We start from the raw sequence: 17,754 nt of genomic DNA on the forward strand, positions 1-17,754 counted from the left end.
ACATAGGGTAAAGACCCAATTGCTAATTGTGTGCACCCCACCAGGACATGGAAGATATTGCCAATAAGGGGTAGTTACCCATGGCAGAAGTAATTCCTCTATCATGTTCCAGGTATCAGCTATAAAGCTGGCAAACTATATGACTTGTGACAAAGAAACAAAATCTTTCAGAAAAAGAAAGAAGGAATATAAGTGAAGTCTGGGCAGTGTTGGAGCCCACAACCTCCCATTTATAAAGCCACTGGTAAAATTGACTCTGCCTGGCCGTGGTATAGGGTCAAACTAGGATGCCTAAGTGTCCTGCCTTCTGTTGGCGGAGCTCAACCCCAGAATAATATCTGTTTCCATCAGATGGCTGAATGAGAAATAGATTATAATATTGCAATATTTCAGTGTCCACTAAAATGTAACATATTTATTTACATATATAAATGAAAGGCACATAAATATAGGTAATTAATTGACTAGACATTGGATGCTTATGAAGAATTCCCTCTGATTCCGTGTCCATTACTTTCATGGTATGCTGCTTTCTGGGGGCTTTTCTATAACATGTAGGGGGCGCCAGCAGTCCAGGGGATAACACATGTTGATATGCCCTAAGGGCATATGGCTTGATTCTGGGGAGCTGAATCCACTGACACTTCCTTCTGAGGAACCAGAACTGGCAGCTGAAACAGAGAGTGAGGACAGGGTTACAGGGTTTGAAGAAAAAGCTGCTGTCTTAGACAGATGATACACTACATGTATCAATAACACTGTTTGATTTTACTTATTGGTGACCAGTAAAGTAACGAACATGACAATATGAACTGGTAGTCATCAGCAACAGAAACCCACGATGTATGAACTCTTTGTGACCTAGTTGTAGGGTCTGATCAGAATTACCACATATCCGGTTTAGGCAAAACAACTGGATGGTACTGTTCTGACCACCATAAAACTCTTATATCTGTATTGCTATCATCTCAGCATGTGTTCACAGTACAAATAGAAGGACATACATTACATAGACACACACATGACAGACACATTGCTCTCACTTAGGAAGACGCTGGCGTCCTTTTCATGGTGGGGCTCTGCCCTACAACATCTCCATTGGGGCTCAGATCCAGGGCATCCATGCTGTGGGCTGAGTGAACCGCGGCCAGAAGACGTGGAAGAACAACCTCCGAGAGAAACTGCACTGCTAGCGCTGCTTCGAGACCCTACTGACATGGAGCGGAGTGGCGGAGGGGAAGTTGGGAATGGTAAAGCAGTAGAAGGGGAGGAATGAATATTTTCATCTGTTGGGAGAAAACAATTGTCAAGTGCCATCAATAACCAAAGTTCTGTTCATCCTATGTCATTCATTTACTGCTCTGCATATCCCAACACAAAGCTTCCACCAGCACATGATATTCACATCCTTGACAAAAGCCACAACATTCTTGTTCTTTACCTCCAGTGCCAGACAGAGGAATGGCTCTACTGCTGATGGCTGCTTCACTCGGCTGGATGTCCGTGAATGGTTTGCACCCCAAACCAGAGAATGCTCGCTCCTGTCTGCGCATCTCTGCAGTAAAATTATGCACGTAATAAGTGATTTCAGAGCAGGACATATAAATGGTTTATACAATAAAGTCCTGGCGGGTTAAGTTATGGTCCTGGAGAACATGTTTGCAAGGTGTTTGAACACCATGCATTACGACTACTGTTAAAGATCCAGACTACAGTTAGTAGTTAGTACTTAGTAGTTAGTAGTTAGTTAGTACATTTTCTTTCCACCGATCATAAAATACCGAACCCTGTCCCCCCAGGGTATCAGTGAGAAGGGCAGGGGGAAAATTTCAGCTGGTTAGACATTTGGATCATGCACTGGAAACCCCGCCCATTTTTCTGTTTTCTTTATAACAGAAGGGGGAAGTTCAATTATGTCACTGCTGGAAAGTATCTGACACTGCTGGAAAGTATTCGAGGATCCTTCTAGAGGAGAGAACCAACTTCCTGTTTCAGAAAACAGGAAGTTATGCTCTATAGCAGTAGTGCTCCTTGCCATCATCCCAGAAGGGGGTGGCCCTGTCAATCAGGGGAAGAGCCAGGTCTGTTATGAAAGGTGGTTCTTATATGAGAAGAATGTATATTATGTTAATGTTTACTAGTCATTTAAAAAGTGCTTCAGTTGTAATCAGTGAGTTTTTAGGCACTAGTTACAATCTGGAAGGATATTTTACAACACATGATCATTTCAGATTGTCAACAAGTAGTTTTCTTTTATATATTTAAAAATCTAAATAATTAAACTACAATAACTCATAATACAATGTAACTAAACCTTTATTTTGTTTTAGTCATTTATATTCTATAAATTCCATGCTCATTAAACCAAGACTGCTCCCACCTGCATCATTAAAAAAGTTACACCCATATTTTAATAAAAGGGTCAGCCTACTTTTAGACATCTGCTATTTAGACAGTCCCTCTTGCTCCAAAGGGACACCACGTCGATACCAGCATTTGGCTGCTGATCTGCTTGTGGAACAGAGCTGTCAGTCAGTACAGACAGACTAAACTAGTCCTGGGCATTGTGCTATCTAGGATGGAGGTGCATTGAATGCTGCAGCTGTCAGTACATACACACACAGAGCCAGGAGTAGAAGGTCCTGCCTAGCTGCCAGCTGTCAGCACAGCTGAACATGAGCTATGAATACAGGTTATGGTTGTTTTCTCAGGAGAAGGGGCCTCACCATAAACATGTAGTGTGTATGGGGGTGGGAATGTGTTCCTTAATAGCTGAGCTTTGCAAAAAGTTTAAACTCCTTTGATAGAATATAGTACCTCATGGTGTCATTGCCATGTAGGGACAGTTTTTTTTACCTTTCTCCAAAGAAATCAATAGAACGTAGAAATTGATGGAAGATTTGAACCACTTGGCCCATTTAGTCTGCCAAGCTTTAATCTATGTCAACCTCAAACTCTATTTTATCCGTATTTCTTTGTAGGGATATCCTTATGGCTATTCCAAGCATGTTTAAACTGCTCTACTGTATTAGCCTCTACCACCTGTGATGGGAGGCTGTTCCACTTATCCACTACCCTGTGAAGTAGTTCTTCCTCAAATTCCCTCTGAACCTACTTCCCTCCAGTGTCAGTGCATGTCCTGGTGTTCTAATACTTCTCTACCTGTGAAGAATGTTTCCCTCCTATAGCTTGTTAAAACCCTTGATATATTTACTAATAGCAACAGTGACACCTGACCAATAAGACAAAGAAGGAGTGCTTCAAACCAAAATAATCAGCATAATAAATATGATGAAACATACTTTGAAACCATAACACATGAAAAGCGTATCTTTTAGTTTGCACAGATTAGAGGAGAGGCAGCAAAAGGTTTACCTCGGTTCTTAATAGCCTGGTCCCAGAGAATCTTCTGCAGGTCTCCAGTCCAGGCCTCCTTGACATCAGCAGAGGGAGCCTGAAAAGTGTATGTGTCCTCCAATTTCCTTCTACGAAACCAGATCTCAAAACAGAGCCCACTGCCGCCCAGTGTGTGAGTGAGGCCAATCTCAGATGTCTGAACATGTAAGGAGATCAAACACAAACAAGTTGGATGTATAAACTTTGTTTCCCACAAACACCACAATATTCCTGCATTAGCTTAATTGGACCATCACATAACTACACTTGGCTGTCCGGAGACCCTGCTCCTATCCTCACTGACATAATCAGAGAGTGACTGCCTCCAACGAGATCAGTACATTTGTCTCCCAAGATACTCTGCAATGCTGTGAACATTCTGATGATCTTAATGAATAGAGGTTTGTTCTATACCAGCCTACTTAAAATCTGGGAATGCATGGATGTGCAGGAGATGAAGATTGGTAACAAAAATGTACTGTGAAATGTCAAATGCAACTGAAAAAATGCACCGGTCCTAACAGTAAGCTCTGTTAACCATGTCAGAATCAGAACCTGTCCTATGTAAATTCACACAGTAATGGGTCCATATAATACAATACTGTACTGTACTGGAAAATTACTTAATGGCCTTAAGGAGCAATTATATTCCTATGTCCTAACCTCATCTGATCCTATATCCGTTGATCCGAATAGATTTTTTACAGATGGTGTGTTTGCAACATGCTGCCATATGTATACAGAACGAGCAGTGTCATTTTGAGTGTTTTATGAGATCAGGGGGTAAATGTATCAAGCTGAGAGTTTTCCGGTTTTGAAAAACCAATCTGATTCTAGCTAGCATTTATTTAGTACTTTCTACAAAATGATAGCTATAATCTGATTGGTTGCTATAGGCAACATCTCCACTTTTCAAACCCGCCGGAAAACTCTCAGCTTGATACATTTACCCCCAGGTTAACATTCAATTTCTGGAAGTGACAGTACCAACTTGGTAGCTATTGCCCACGTTGTCAATTACTAGATCATTCCAAGCTTCCTAAAGAAGATTGCTCCATCTCGTCTATCCCAGGGCCCACCTTAACTTGTGCTAGAAGTCAGGACCATTTACTTAGCTAGGGATAGTAATACCTAGCTGGTAATAGTGAAATAGTTGTATTAAATTATGTTTTTTGGGTGTTAAATTCTATTAAAAAAGGTGTATCTATATTTATCTTATGTTACTGAACAAAAGTAAGCAAAACAATGAGAAAAACAACAAATAATAATTATAACATTGATAATAATAATAATAATAATAATAATAAAAATAATAATAATAATAATATTATACACTAAATTAACACCAGGAACAAAATAAATACTGACAAAAACCTACTGAAAAATAGAAACGGAGATGTGAATTAATTTAGGGTTATTTTGACATTTTATAAACAACTCTTTATTTCATTAAACATTATCAAAATCACTATAAATAACATTTTCATAGACCATTGCTATAAGATAGTTTTCAAAAATGACCATTTACACAATAGTATGTTTTATTTAGTGATGGGCACAGTTTAATTTGAATTTCATGTAGTGCAGTTTCTACCCAATTCTGCCTATAAAGAATAACCCCCTTTTAGCGCTGTGTTTATCTCATGTTATGTAGCTGAATGAAGTACACATGCAGTGAAGTATATATGTATCATCTGGTGAGTAATAGTGATCATTACCTTAAAGGACTGTTTGTACATATAGATCTCTTTTCCTGAAGAAGCCTTTTTGCTTTTACTGAAAAGAATCAGGTCCTCAAACAGAAAAACCCTCCTCAGGCACTTTCTCTTTCTGTAGGAGATCATAAACTCCCCTTGGCGCAGTAGGCGGCCTTGTTCCTTCAGGTTAACCTGAAATAAATTTGGGAAAAGTGAACATAAGAGAAACAGGCTAAGGAAAATTAACATACATGTACATTATTGATAAAGAACACCCAATAATCTGTGGAGAGCGTCCCTTAAACAACCTCTCAATCTGTCCAATAGTCATCCAGTCAACACAAAAAGTGTGTGTCAGAGTGGTCCATGTGTGGCTTGGCTAGCTTATCCTTCAATAATGTAATTATTTATGTGCACTGCCTTTACAGATATATGTAAGGTTTAGACGCTACTATAGACATCAGCTAGTTGTGTTCATTGGCTAGTTGTGTACATAGATTTAATATATATAGATGTTTAAAATATGCATTTGTTATAGAGCAGACAGGAAAATAAAATAACATTTTCGGCAGAAATAAAATCGAGCTTGAAATGTGAACCTTATGCTCTATGTCATTTCCTGCCTTGTTATAGGTCTCCTGCTCCCAGCCGTCTCCAGGGGTTAAATGTATCAAGCGGCGAGTTTCCGGCGGGTTTGAAAAGTGGAGATGTTGTCTATAGCAACCATTCAGATCCTATTTATTAGTATTCTGTTTTGCACATAAGTTAAATACTGCCTGTTTTTTCATGTAGCACACAAATACTTGATAGCTTATTTGTACACTGAAATTTAAAGCTGATATTTGTGTGCTACATGAAAAAACAGGCAGTATTTAACTTATGTGCAAAACAGAACACTCATTTGCACCCCTTGCAATGTAACATGGTTTTGTCCAGGAGACTGAAATAAGAATCCTCTTCATTTAAGACCCTTAATGAATCAGGCCCCTAGTTACCATTTATTTAGTACATTCTACAAACTGATAGCTAGAATCTGATTGGCTGCTATAGACAATATTTTCCAACCGACGGAAACTCTCAGCTTAATACATTTACCCCCGGGATTTGGTGTTAAGTACATCTAGTTTTAATACATCTCTAACATATGAAACGAGATAACAATAAATATAAAACCTGCCTTCTAATATAATGTACAAGAACACAGAGCGGATTTCATAGTGTGCTATGTAAGTAGAGGCCAGGGATTGTGAGAGCATTCATTTCACACTAAAGCCATTCAACTGCAGAAGATGCTGATGGTGACAGGTGACATGAAATCACTGACAGGAAACAGATAGGTTACAGGTGTACTATTTTTTGCAACGTGTGGCTCTGTCTGTTGAGAGACAGGATAATCTCACAGCTGCTTGTACAAACATCACTAGCCTGATTACCCCCTGTTGACCTTAGTTCCTCCATCCCAGCCTGGGATTTCTCTCTATTGTAAATGATGCTCTCCTGAAGCAGCTTGTAACTAATCCTGTACTCTGTCTCTGTCCCTCTGTGATTTCTCCGCTGTGCCCCAGTCCATTCCTGCGTGTATGTGATTAATCTCACTCCACCTCCTGTCTCCCTTCACTGTGTTCCAAGCACTTACTCTCACTGCTCGATATGTCTCGCTCTCCCTAATGTCCCTTCTCCAGCACTAGTAATCCTCTTTAACGCTAATAGCCATAAATGCTTTGACACTCCTGATATTACATCTTCCTCGCTACATTTCATTGAGAATTTAAAACCTGTCTGTCACCTATCTACTTGCATCTTTTAAGGGGTAACAAGGAGCAAATCCTGCTTAACCCTTTCACCCAGAAATACAAACCACAAAGAGGAAATGTTTGCATAGAGGTCGTTACATAAGTATCCAAGTGCAGATATTGATGTGTAATATATTGCATATAATCAATGGTTCAGGGAAGGATCTCCATTCTTACAAAGGCAGGTCTGAGTGGAGTTAACGTGTTTCCCATAGAACCCAGCAGTCCGTCATGCACTGCAGCACAAATACCCAGAATTCCCTGAAGTGTTTTGCACATTGAACTTGCTTCATCAGTTGGCCTTCTAATATAGTACATCATCTATATAGTAGATGAGCATCTCTGACTGCCGCTAATACACTAACCCTCAGCCAGTTAATTACTAAACGCTAAAAAATCAATATATAAAAATGTTTACTTTCTGACAGTTCCATGTGGTTTACAATATGCCAAAAAGACTCAGTTAAAATTCTAAACTCGATTCTAAGAACCTGTCAATAATATAAGGAATATTTAAAACATCAAAAAAGTTGCCCCATTTTGTTTTCCACCATAATAGAAACCTGGCACAACTAAAATGTTTTCGGTAATAAATTGACTGCATCCAATGTATGGACGGGGGATAGAAAAGTTAATATTTAAAAATAGCTACAAGCAGAATAATGGATTGTGAAACAGCCAGATTGCAGACACCGGATTTCAGCACTTGGAGCTCGTTAGATAAAAGTACATTTTTAAATACTAAAAATAGTTCCTATAGTTTTCACAATATTGTGTTAAGTTAAAGAAATTGGGAAATTTTGGGGAATTGATTGCGTGCTTTAAATTCATATGAAAGGTTGAATGCATTACGTTATCTGACCATGGAAGGATGAATGGATTACGTTATCTGACCATGGAAGGATGAATGGATTACGTTACCTGACCATGGAAGTATGAATGGATTAGCTGACCATCCATTGGCTAGTAGGGTTATCAGTGAAAACTAGGGTGCTGGTGCAAATAAGGTGTAAATGTTTTGACATCATTTATTGTCCAATAGCCAATTTACTTGCTCTATAAACTGCTGGGGAGACAATTAAACTCAGCCCATGACAATAAGCAGTTTAATTTAAAAAATGATGTATCCTAAGGCATTTTTTCATGTGCAGATTGGGTCTTGTGAAATTTGAGAGGATAAGAAATGAATATTATTGGTCTGCAGAGATCTCTTTGATGTACTCTGCCACGTGTGCTATAAACAAGAAACCAGATAATGTAATTTGAGTTTAATGTTCCTATTACTGTAGGTTCAGTTATATAAAATAGGACACAGCCATGTTCCTTTACACTATTTTCTTACATCGCAGTCCTGAATGTCGTCCATGGCCAGGAGATCATTTCCATGACGCAGCTGGAATCTCACCACCTCGCGTGCAGCTTTCAGCTCCCCCTCCCGCATGCTCTGCCCCTTACACTCCCATTCCATCTCCTGCAGGAGCAGACTGTACTTGCTGATGCGCTGGATGGGTTTTAGAAGGTAGGAGGAGAGATCCATCTTGTCACCGATCTCCTGCTGCTTCCTCTGGGGAAAGACACAATTCACCATGAATCATTATCACATTATTTCACCCCTTTACCGCTGGGCCTATTTTGGCACTTTTTTGGGATGATCACATTCCAATACCAATCACTTGTTTATGTGATACCCACACAAATGATACTTTTTTTATTCAGAAGACTTTTTCCATTTTTTTTTTTCCCTTTTCCAATAAGTATATTGTTGATTTGAAGCCAGGATGGGGGAAATCTGTGCCCTCCTCCCCCATCACTGAACTTCTTGATTATTTCTGTAGTGCAGGCTGTCATTGTCTGGTAATCACCAAATATTAACTATTAAGGGGGCTACCTTCATTCAAATGAGAGTGTCCCTTAGTTTTTAGGTGCCAGGATGGGGAGAGCATTTTTGTTCCCTCTCCCCATTCCCTAGTTCTTCATAATTGTTTTCTAGGTAGTGTGTGAGGAGGTAGGGCTTAATAACATCATCACAATTACATATGTCTCCCCAATCAACCACCAACCGTAAATAGTTGCGGGGGATGTGCTACGGACGGGCTCCACTAGTCCTTGCACTGAATCATCATCGCCATCTATTTATATAGCGCCACAAATTCCGCAGCGCTGTACAGAGAACTCACTCACATCAGTCCCTGCCCCATAGGAGCTTACAGTCTAAATTTCCTAACACACACACACAGACAGACAGAGACAGAGAAACTAGGGTCAATTTGATAGTAGCCAATTAACCTACGAATATGTTTTTGGAGTGCGGGAGGAAACCGGAGCACCCGGAGGAAACCCACGCAAAGACAGGGAGAACATACAAACTCCTCACAGATAAGACCATGGTCGGGAATTGAACTCATGACCCCAGTGCTGTTAGGCAGAAGTGCTAACCACTTAGCCAACCGTACTGAATAGGTTAAACAATGTACAAATACAGCAGTACCTGTGTAACATAAACCAAAGCTCTGAAAGCTAGCAGTGAGTTACATTCCAGAAAGCCATTGATGTCACTGCTACTACTTCCCTCTGCTTGGTTTGTCTACAAGTCTTTGTTCACCATACCTTGAAGAATGCTGCTCCGTGCTCCTGTAGCAACCTGTCAGACTGGGGTTTGTTCTTGCTGTAAAAAGCATACAGTCCAAACTGTTCCTTCTGTAACGTAAATCATCTAAGCATTATCTTGCAGGAAGAGGCAGCTTATTTAGGTTTCCAAGTTCAGTTAAATATAGAATACTGTTTAATAGAACATTATCACATAGAATTTATTTTCAGTGTTGCTGATGAACTTGTCCTTGTGCTCCAATAACACAGTGTACCAACGTGAGGACACACCTCAGCAGTTCTAAAGAGAGACTCACTAGCCATTGTATAGCAGTGGTAACATTCATGGAAAACTAAAGAGCGAGCTGCTCACAATCATATATGCACAACCTATTTCCCTCGGGAGCCCCAGACTGTTTCAGAGTGTCTGTAACGTCACCCACCCGATAGTGTTAAATAATGTGATAAACTTTTTTAGACTGGAAGGTTGTTCAAATTCTAACCAGTAAAACTCACAATATGTTTAATGGAGGAGCAAAAAAACACAAAGGGCTAGATTTACTAAGCTGCGGGTTTGAAAAAGTGGGGATGTTGCCTATAGCAACCAATCAGATTCTAGCTGTCATTTTGTAGAAGGTACTAAATAAATGAAAGCTAGAATCTGATTGGTTGCTATAGGCAACATCCCGACTTTTTCAAACCCGCAGCTTAGTAAATCTAGCCCTTTGGCTCATTTATAAATCTGCAAAATTGCAGACCAAGCAAGTGATATTTTGTGACATCATACACTTCTTTTTGCACAAATGATCCCATATCTATGGTAAGTGCCTGTATCTGCAGCATTACATCTGATAGTGCTGCAAAGATTAGCAACTTCTGACCGGATCAAAGCATTCCTTTCGGAATAGTGCACCTGATATTGGAGATATATATTGCACATTTACAGGGTCCTGCATAGACTTTTCTCTCCACAAAAGTACTTGATTTTTACAGAGGTGGTGGAGGCCGGGATTTGGCCTATATTTGGGACAATGGGACACCATTATGTGGAATATGGATGTGCACCTATGTATGCAGAAATTAGATGACATGTGCCATGGAGGTGGAAATGGGAGGTTTTTTTTTCCAGTTCATAAATGAGCATGTCATTGAGTGTAATTTACTAAAGATTACTAACTTTGCATGTAGGTGCAAATTTGCACTAAACCATAGCAACCAATCAGACATGTAATCTAATTGATAAACTTGCACTAGAAAGATACAATCTAATTGTTGTATAAACTAAATACAATATTATTAAATAACCCTCTGTAAAGAACATTTAGGAACAAAAAATAAAAGCGAGCACTTATAGGGCAATAATTTAAAAAAACCGTACCCCATTTATGTGTAGTGCTTACATCTACAATAACCCTGATACAACTTAACAATGTCTGAGACTGGCTGCTGTCATTTCTGCACTCTGTTCATGCGGTAGAGCAACACCGATGCTACAGTGTTATGACAATCCAAACAACCAAGACATATATTCATTTACCAACTAGATTACAGATCTTCTTCCAGTTGATCCTTTTTTTTTTAATACAGGACCAGAACAAAATTCGATAGATTGTTAAAACTGATCTATAACATCACTCTCCAAATAAATCTATGAGTAATTATTTATGAACATCTGACGCTGCACAATTATAAAGGATGGGTAGGATCCATGGGAACAAAATAGAGCTTTAAAATGTGCTTACGTGTTTCAGAAAGCAGCAGCCCACGTGACTCGGATCCCTTCTGCAGCCTGTAAGTTCCTGGATGAAAACGTGGCTGTGAAACTCATAGAGCTTTTCCAGGTTCCCAAAGATGGCAGCATGCTGACCACGTAAGGCAGGCGGGAGGTCCGGCTGATCCATCTCACACAGGTAGTGGGAGAGTACATACCCCAGGGAAAACACGTAGTCTCTCTCTGTTGCTAGCAGCTCCTCCATTATCCTGTGGAGTTTACTGAGTAGACAATAGAAGAAAGGAAAGATACAGCGTTTACTAGCATGTAAGACCAAAGCGTCCATAATCAGGTGCTGATAGGCAGAGAAAAAAACAATAAAATAAGTCAGAACCAAACACACCAATATCAATGGAGAAAAAGCCAATAAAACAAACAAGAGATTTAAAAATAACAAGGACATGTTCCCATTAGCCATACTGCATTTGTAGATTTACAAGACGTTTTATACTTGGGCACCCGCTCACCTTTTACATTAATGAATTTAGTTTCCTCTAAGGCTATGGGGTTAATGTATCAAGCTGAGAGTTTTCCGGCAGGTTTGAAAAAACAATCAGATTCTAGGTATCATTTATTTAGTACATTCTACAAAATGACAGCTAGAATCTGATTGGTTGCTATAGGCAACATATCCACTTTTCAAACCCGACGGAAAACTCTCAGCTTGATACAATTACCCCTATGACTATAAATGTAAAAACTTTGAGGATCTGCAGGCAATAGGTTCTAAAGAACTCAGTCTGGCTTCTTTAACTAAGAAAACGGAAAGCTAACGGCAATCCTGTTCACTAGCAACAGCAGGTTTGATAAATATCCTCAGCACAAATATCCTGCTGGAAATAACACCTACCTTAACTTGGCATTTTTGCCATGACATTTAGTTTGGAATTGCCAGTGATGCTAATTGCATCACTACTTGAGACAGCTGTGTGACTAATTTTCAAATGGTTGAAAAATGCTATTTGTTATATATGCAAAGTGTATTTTATCACTGAAGGATATATTAGCACTACTTACAATTCGCCAAACAAAAAAAGACACAATGAACAAGGATGGCTCTTTAAATAGATTTATAATGGGTGGCTAAAGGTGTTTTGTGTGCAGATTTCATCGGGTATCCATGATCACTACACAGTGAGGTCCTATCACATATGTAAATCAGAAGATGATACTGCAACTGTCCAGATTTGTCAAGTTATTAAAAACTTCTAAGATAATAAGCTGCTAGCGTTTGCCTAATATTTATGCTTAGCTTAAGTAGAAGTTGACATGTGATTTGCAAATGTGAACGTAATGTGGTTCAATGTGTAGAGCAGGCCTGTCCAACCTGCGGCCCTCCAGATGTTGTGAAACTACAAGTCCCAGCATGCCCTTCCAGCTATCAACTGGTTGTCTACCAGCAAAGCATGCTGGGGCTTGTAGTTTCACAACACCTGGAGGGCCGCAGGTTGGACAGGCCTGGTGTCGAGTATTGAAAGTCCACTGTGCTGGGTGCTAGTTCTGTTTTAAATACAAAATGAAAATGAGGCACTTAGTGGGTGCAACACTGTACTATTATTCATATATTCAAACTTACGCAAAATTGACCTTTGCTGCCCAATCACTGTCCCGAGGTGACTCAGTCATAGCTCTTCTCATCCAGGGAAGGCGTGGGATAAGTGGTTCCATTGCTAGCAGAGGAGAAATGGCTGATGAACATTTTGAGGAGTACTGGGAGCCTGAATCCCCTGTGGAGAAGCTGGCATGCCGGGAAAGAACACATCGCCTGCCTGACTGCTTCATCATTTTATTATTGTCACACTGAGGCAGGCTGCTTGAGTCGTCACTATTGGCTCTGCCATAAGATACCCATGGTATGTGCTCTGTATTTGTTGCAGAAGGTGGTTGCACTGGGGTGGATCTGGAAAACTTGGGACTCGGGGTATGTAGAATTTCCAAAGCTTCATTGTTGGAATTTTGAGCCATCAGCTCAGTGTTCTCATGGTCTGTTCCACTGCTGTTCTTGGACTCTTCGATGGTTGAACATCCCTGAGAGATAACAGTCTCTCTTGTTGCTCTGCTATTTCGGTGGTTCCTAGATGCCTTCATAAAAAGTCCCATGGAGCCAGCATGGAGACCAAAACTACAGCAATTTATAATTGTTGATTCTGCAGACCTCATGTTGCCCCGAGGCCTAAATTCTTCTTCTTCCTTTCGGTTTCCTTGTGAAACATCACTCGACAAATTCACCATAGTGTCTTCTCCTTGGTTACTGACATTAGAGGCCAATATGGCATCCTTATGCCAAGCTAATGCTGCTGCGCTTTGCTCATCCCTACATTTATCCAGAGTCTCTTCAACCAGTTGCTTGGCTTCTTGACACTTTAGCCATGTCTCGTTCCACACAGCCAGTCCGCGGCAGCTGCTCAGTTTGTAAGACTCCTCTTTCATCTCCTGGAATTTGTCATCAGACAATTCCTCTGTTAGCCTTTGAAGGTAGGTCTCGAGGCACTGCTGGGTCTCTGGTTGGCACAGCCTTTGCTCCGTGACCTTCAATTGACCCAGGTAACGGCTGCAGCTCACAGTAAGCTGTGTGATCTAGTAAAAAATATTGCAAGTCACACTTAGAGCTAAAATATGGAAACAAATTTAAACTTCACATTTTGTCATTAGAAATGTCAGAAAATTCTGATTTATGATTGTTTCAACATAACATTCACAATTATGTTGAATTCTGCATAGTGCTCATAGTCAGAGCAAGAGCAATTTCCATTCTTATATACTTTTAATGGTTTCATTATGTACCTTGTCACAAAACCTGTATAGATTGAGAAGTTTCTCCAGCTCCTCCTTCTGCCTCTCCACGCTCATGTAGAAGCTGCTTAGTTTGGTCTGAAAGGCTCCTCTTGTAACCTTGAAAGAATCCATCTCTGAAAACAGTGATCCACTGAATTTATTTGCATCATCTAGAAGGACCAGCCCGTGGTTATAATGCACCTGAAGTAAGACGCTTGGGTGAGAACAGAATAAGAGGGGCAAATTCATACAGAAAATTGGCCTATACCACTGGAGAGATTGGTTGAAAAAAACAAAATGGACCAGCTATGTAGAGTAACTGCAAAATGAGATTCATTAATACAATAAAGTCATGTTTATGAATTGTAAGGAGCAATAATTTCAGAGCCTAAAGGATTAGCCATTGGAGAATGAATAGTTTTTTTTGCATGCAGAGATGTAATACTCACTGTTGCTTGGAGAAAGAAATCCTTGAACTTTTTGTGATATTTCTCTAGGTTTTCCAGAGACCATTCCATAGTGTCTAACTCATGTAAATGATGTTCTCCATCTACATCCATCCAAGAGCTGAGCTGTGTGTGCAAACAGGGAGAACATTTTGGAGGGCCACTGATAGACTTCTTTTGTTTCTTTCTATACTTATCACCTTTCAATTGCCACAGCCTCAACAGTGTTCATGTCCATATGTTCTAAATATGGTTCTTACTCCACTATCTAATTATAACTTTACTCTAGGACATCCCAAGATCCCCATAGCTCTTGGTCCTCTGTATACCTCTCCACTCATTCATCTATAATTTCTATGCAGTGCTCTCCTGTAGTCTTTGGCTTTACCTGGCTGAACTGTCCCTCCAGCTCCTGAATCTTCAGCATCGACTCTAAAAGTTCCAATCTACGATTTGACTTAGTGACTAGAGCATGGACTCGTTCCTCCAGGTGATTGTACATCTGAACAGCAGACTCTACAGCACTCCTGAGAGGTTAAGGATGATAAAGAACATTTAATTTATTAAACAAGAGTTATTTGTGACAGGCAACAAAATAGAAAATAGTGCATCCATATTTTTAACTATTATATGCCTAAATTTGCCCAATGTTTGCTGCCCATAAAAAGGTTGCCAAACCAAAAGCTGCGAATACATTGGCCACTCTAGCTAGAGTTAGCTATGATTTATGGGATTGTGTGTGTTCCATTTAGAGCATAACAGCAGCAATTTATATGAGCGCAGTTCACTCCTTAACATTTAATTTATTTCCACAACAACCATTCTCTCTCTCGTATATGTGTGGCTAAATTTGAACAATCGAGTCAGATTGCTAGTTCTGAAAGGGTAGCGATACATACATATCAGATGCCATCAATGATCAGCCAGATTCACTGTGCGTTCTGATAAATATCTGATGGATCCCATTCAAATGTATATTAAGATCACTGGTCTCTTAGGGCCTATACACAACCATTAGCAGTCGATTCTGTCTAAAGTGGCCTAATCGGCCGTCAATATTGCAGCATCTAAAGGCAACTTTATTTTAGGTGACATCATCATAAAAGTTTATTACTGATGACCTACTCTTTATGGACATGTATAATTGATACCATATGAAAAAGAAGAAACTATTGGAGATTTAAAGAGAAATGTGGCTGAAATTGTAAATATGAGGTTCACATCATACTACAGACCCGAGTCACTGGGGTGGTGCACAGAATTTATATTTGAGTACTTGTCTATATGATGTGGATTATTTTTTAGTGGCTTTTAGTGGGCCCACCCTAGATGGTATTGTCTATGTCATTGTGATTTTACAAGAAAACACAAAATGCTAAAACTAACTTATTTCCTACATCCCTATGTCTCTGTGCATAATCACATGATTTGCAAATCATTATTTGCCAATACAACATGGGGCACGTGATTTTTTTTAAATTAAAAGTTATATAGCTGCCAGACCACTTTTGGAGACATTCTATGTATTGTGGTTGCTCTGGGGGGAAACAACTGCTAAGCAGTTTTCATGCTGTCTGGTCCACTAAGCTCCCAAAGCACACTAAGATGCGTCATCTCAGAAGCACCAAGGCAGCACTATAAAGGGCAAAGAAAAGATTGCAGGTACCATGTTGTATTGGGAAATATGTATGTTATAAACTAATAGATTCAATACTTATCTCCATAATTCAGCAAACTCATTTATTTACCTCTTGGCATGCACATCCGTCTACTTTTGTTACTCTCTAACTACAGTAGAGATTTGCAGGCTGCCAGGAATACTCTTACTTTTTTTTTATTTTGATGGAACAATGTTATTACATTTTGGAAAAAAGTTAATCCTTGGTGCCACAGAAAAGTCAATAAGTTTAAAGTAGAGACCACTCTTTTTATATAAATTATTGTTTTCCAATTGATACAAAGATTACAGATTTCTTATTTTGTCTGCTCCCTATGGGTAGTTACACACAAAGGACCTGATTCATCAAGACACGTATCTGCAGATTGTGAGCGTATCGTACATATAATCACTCTGCGCATGCCTGGAGCCGGACCATACGCCAGTAAATGCAGCTATGTCCACTCCGTCTTCAAGCCAAAGGACATTTACTACAGCCTACAATTTTGGGTAGTGAACAGGGTGGGAAAGGGGAGTTTTGGCATAGACAATGTACAATAAGGGCGTGCCAAACTCAAGTGCACGCAGCCATGGCCGTATCAGGCCCTGGGAATCGCAAAGTTACTTGTTTTTCTGCCGCATCTTTTGCTCCAGCTACTGGTCTAGTCTTCGTCCTGATCAACAATGGTGACAGTTTTGTGTGCATGTTCTGTTTGCAATCAGAAGCAACTGCAAAAATTTTACTAGCTTAAAAAATATGTTGAAAGTAAGTGAAAGCATCTTTTTTGACACCAGTGGGTAAAGGGTCTTATCTTGTGCCAAGCTTAAATATTTGTGAACACTGTAGGCAATGTTGAAACTGAAGCAAAGAAAGTGTGTGCAGATCCGTTTGCTTACATTATATGTCTGACTGCCAGCATTAAAGTGCATTGAATAGGCTCCAATAAGTATACATGTAAAATAAAGCCCCGTTGTGAGGCCTTAAAACGAGATTTAAAATGCTCCGCTTCTCTGTAGCACTAACAGTTAACTATTTTGCAGAAAGTAAACACAACAAAGTAAAAACAAAACTGCAGCAGTTTTGGCTGTTCTATTGCAGCTAATAAAAAGAAAGGGCAGGAGTTCTGGCAAATATAAGCTCAAACTGAATTGACATAACTGAGGTCTAAAATATTCAGGAAACAAGTAGATAGGTTAGAAATATTTAATATATGCCTATTTTTCCTATGACAGACAAGAGAAAAATGAATAATGATTTCCAAATCATCTCAATATCAAGTGCAGGATACGACTTTTCAAGAAGCATGATATATATATATATATATATATATATATATTACATTTTCTTTCCTACACAATTCAATAAAGTTAGGCAACCTATGGCTCTCCACCTTTTTTGGAATTACAAGTCCCAGCGTAATCTGCATGCTGATACTTGCAGTTCCACAAACAGTTAGCAAGACACACGTAGCACAAGCTTGCCCTAAAGCCATGTTATATTTACACGCTTTATTGATTTATTTATATATTTACATATATTTAACTTATTTATATAGCGCCTACATAATATGATTAAATATTCTCTGTATAATCTTATAAATACTTTACAGAGTATATTTAATCATTTGCATCC

General features: G+C 39.4%; 1 protein-coding gene across 1 annotated transcript in view; it reads right to left on the reverse strand.

Annotated features, from left to right (window-relative positions):
- Positions 1 to 387: 387 nt before the first annotated feature.
- The window catches only part of KIAA1755 (KIAA1755 ortholog), a 39,587-nt gene continuing 22,220 nt past the window's right edge, over positions 388 to 17,754 (reverse strand). Inside the window, exons 10-21 of the mRNA XM_075177654.1 lie at positions 14,853 to 14,991; positions 14,468 to 14,590; positions 14,028 to 14,219; positions 12,820 to 13,820; positions 11,215 to 11,464; positions 9,494 to 9,583; positions 8,229 to 8,450; positions 5,115 to 5,285; positions 3,376 to 3,553; positions 1,442 to 1,555; positions 1,044 to 1,286; positions 388 to 671 (exon numbers count right to left, since the gene is read on the reverse strand). Coding sequence (XP_075033755.1) covers positions 517 to 671; positions 1,044 to 1,286; positions 1,442 to 1,555; positions 3,376 to 3,553; positions 5,115 to 5,285; positions 8,229 to 8,450; positions 9,494 to 9,583; positions 11,215 to 11,464; positions 12,820 to 13,820; positions 14,028 to 14,219; positions 14,468 to 14,590; positions 14,853 to 14,991 — 2,878 coding nt within the window. The 3' untranslated portion in view covers positions 388 to 516. The remainder of the gene's footprint in view (positions 672 to 1,043; positions 1,287 to 1,441; positions 1,556 to 3,375; positions 3,554 to 5,114; positions 5,286 to 8,228; positions 8,451 to 9,493; positions 9,584 to 11,214; positions 11,465 to 12,819; positions 13,821 to 14,027; positions 14,220 to 14,467; positions 14,591 to 14,852; positions 14,992 to 17,754) is intronic.

The sequence above is a fragment of the Mixophyes fleayi genome, chromosome 6 (assembly GCF_038048845.1).
Source record: "Mixophyes fleayi isolate aMixFle1 chromosome 6, aMixFle1.hap1, whole genome shotgun sequence".
Taxonomy (NCBI): domain Eukaryota; kingdom Metazoa; phylum Chordata; class Amphibia; order Anura; family Limnodynastidae; genus Mixophyes; species Mixophyes fleayi.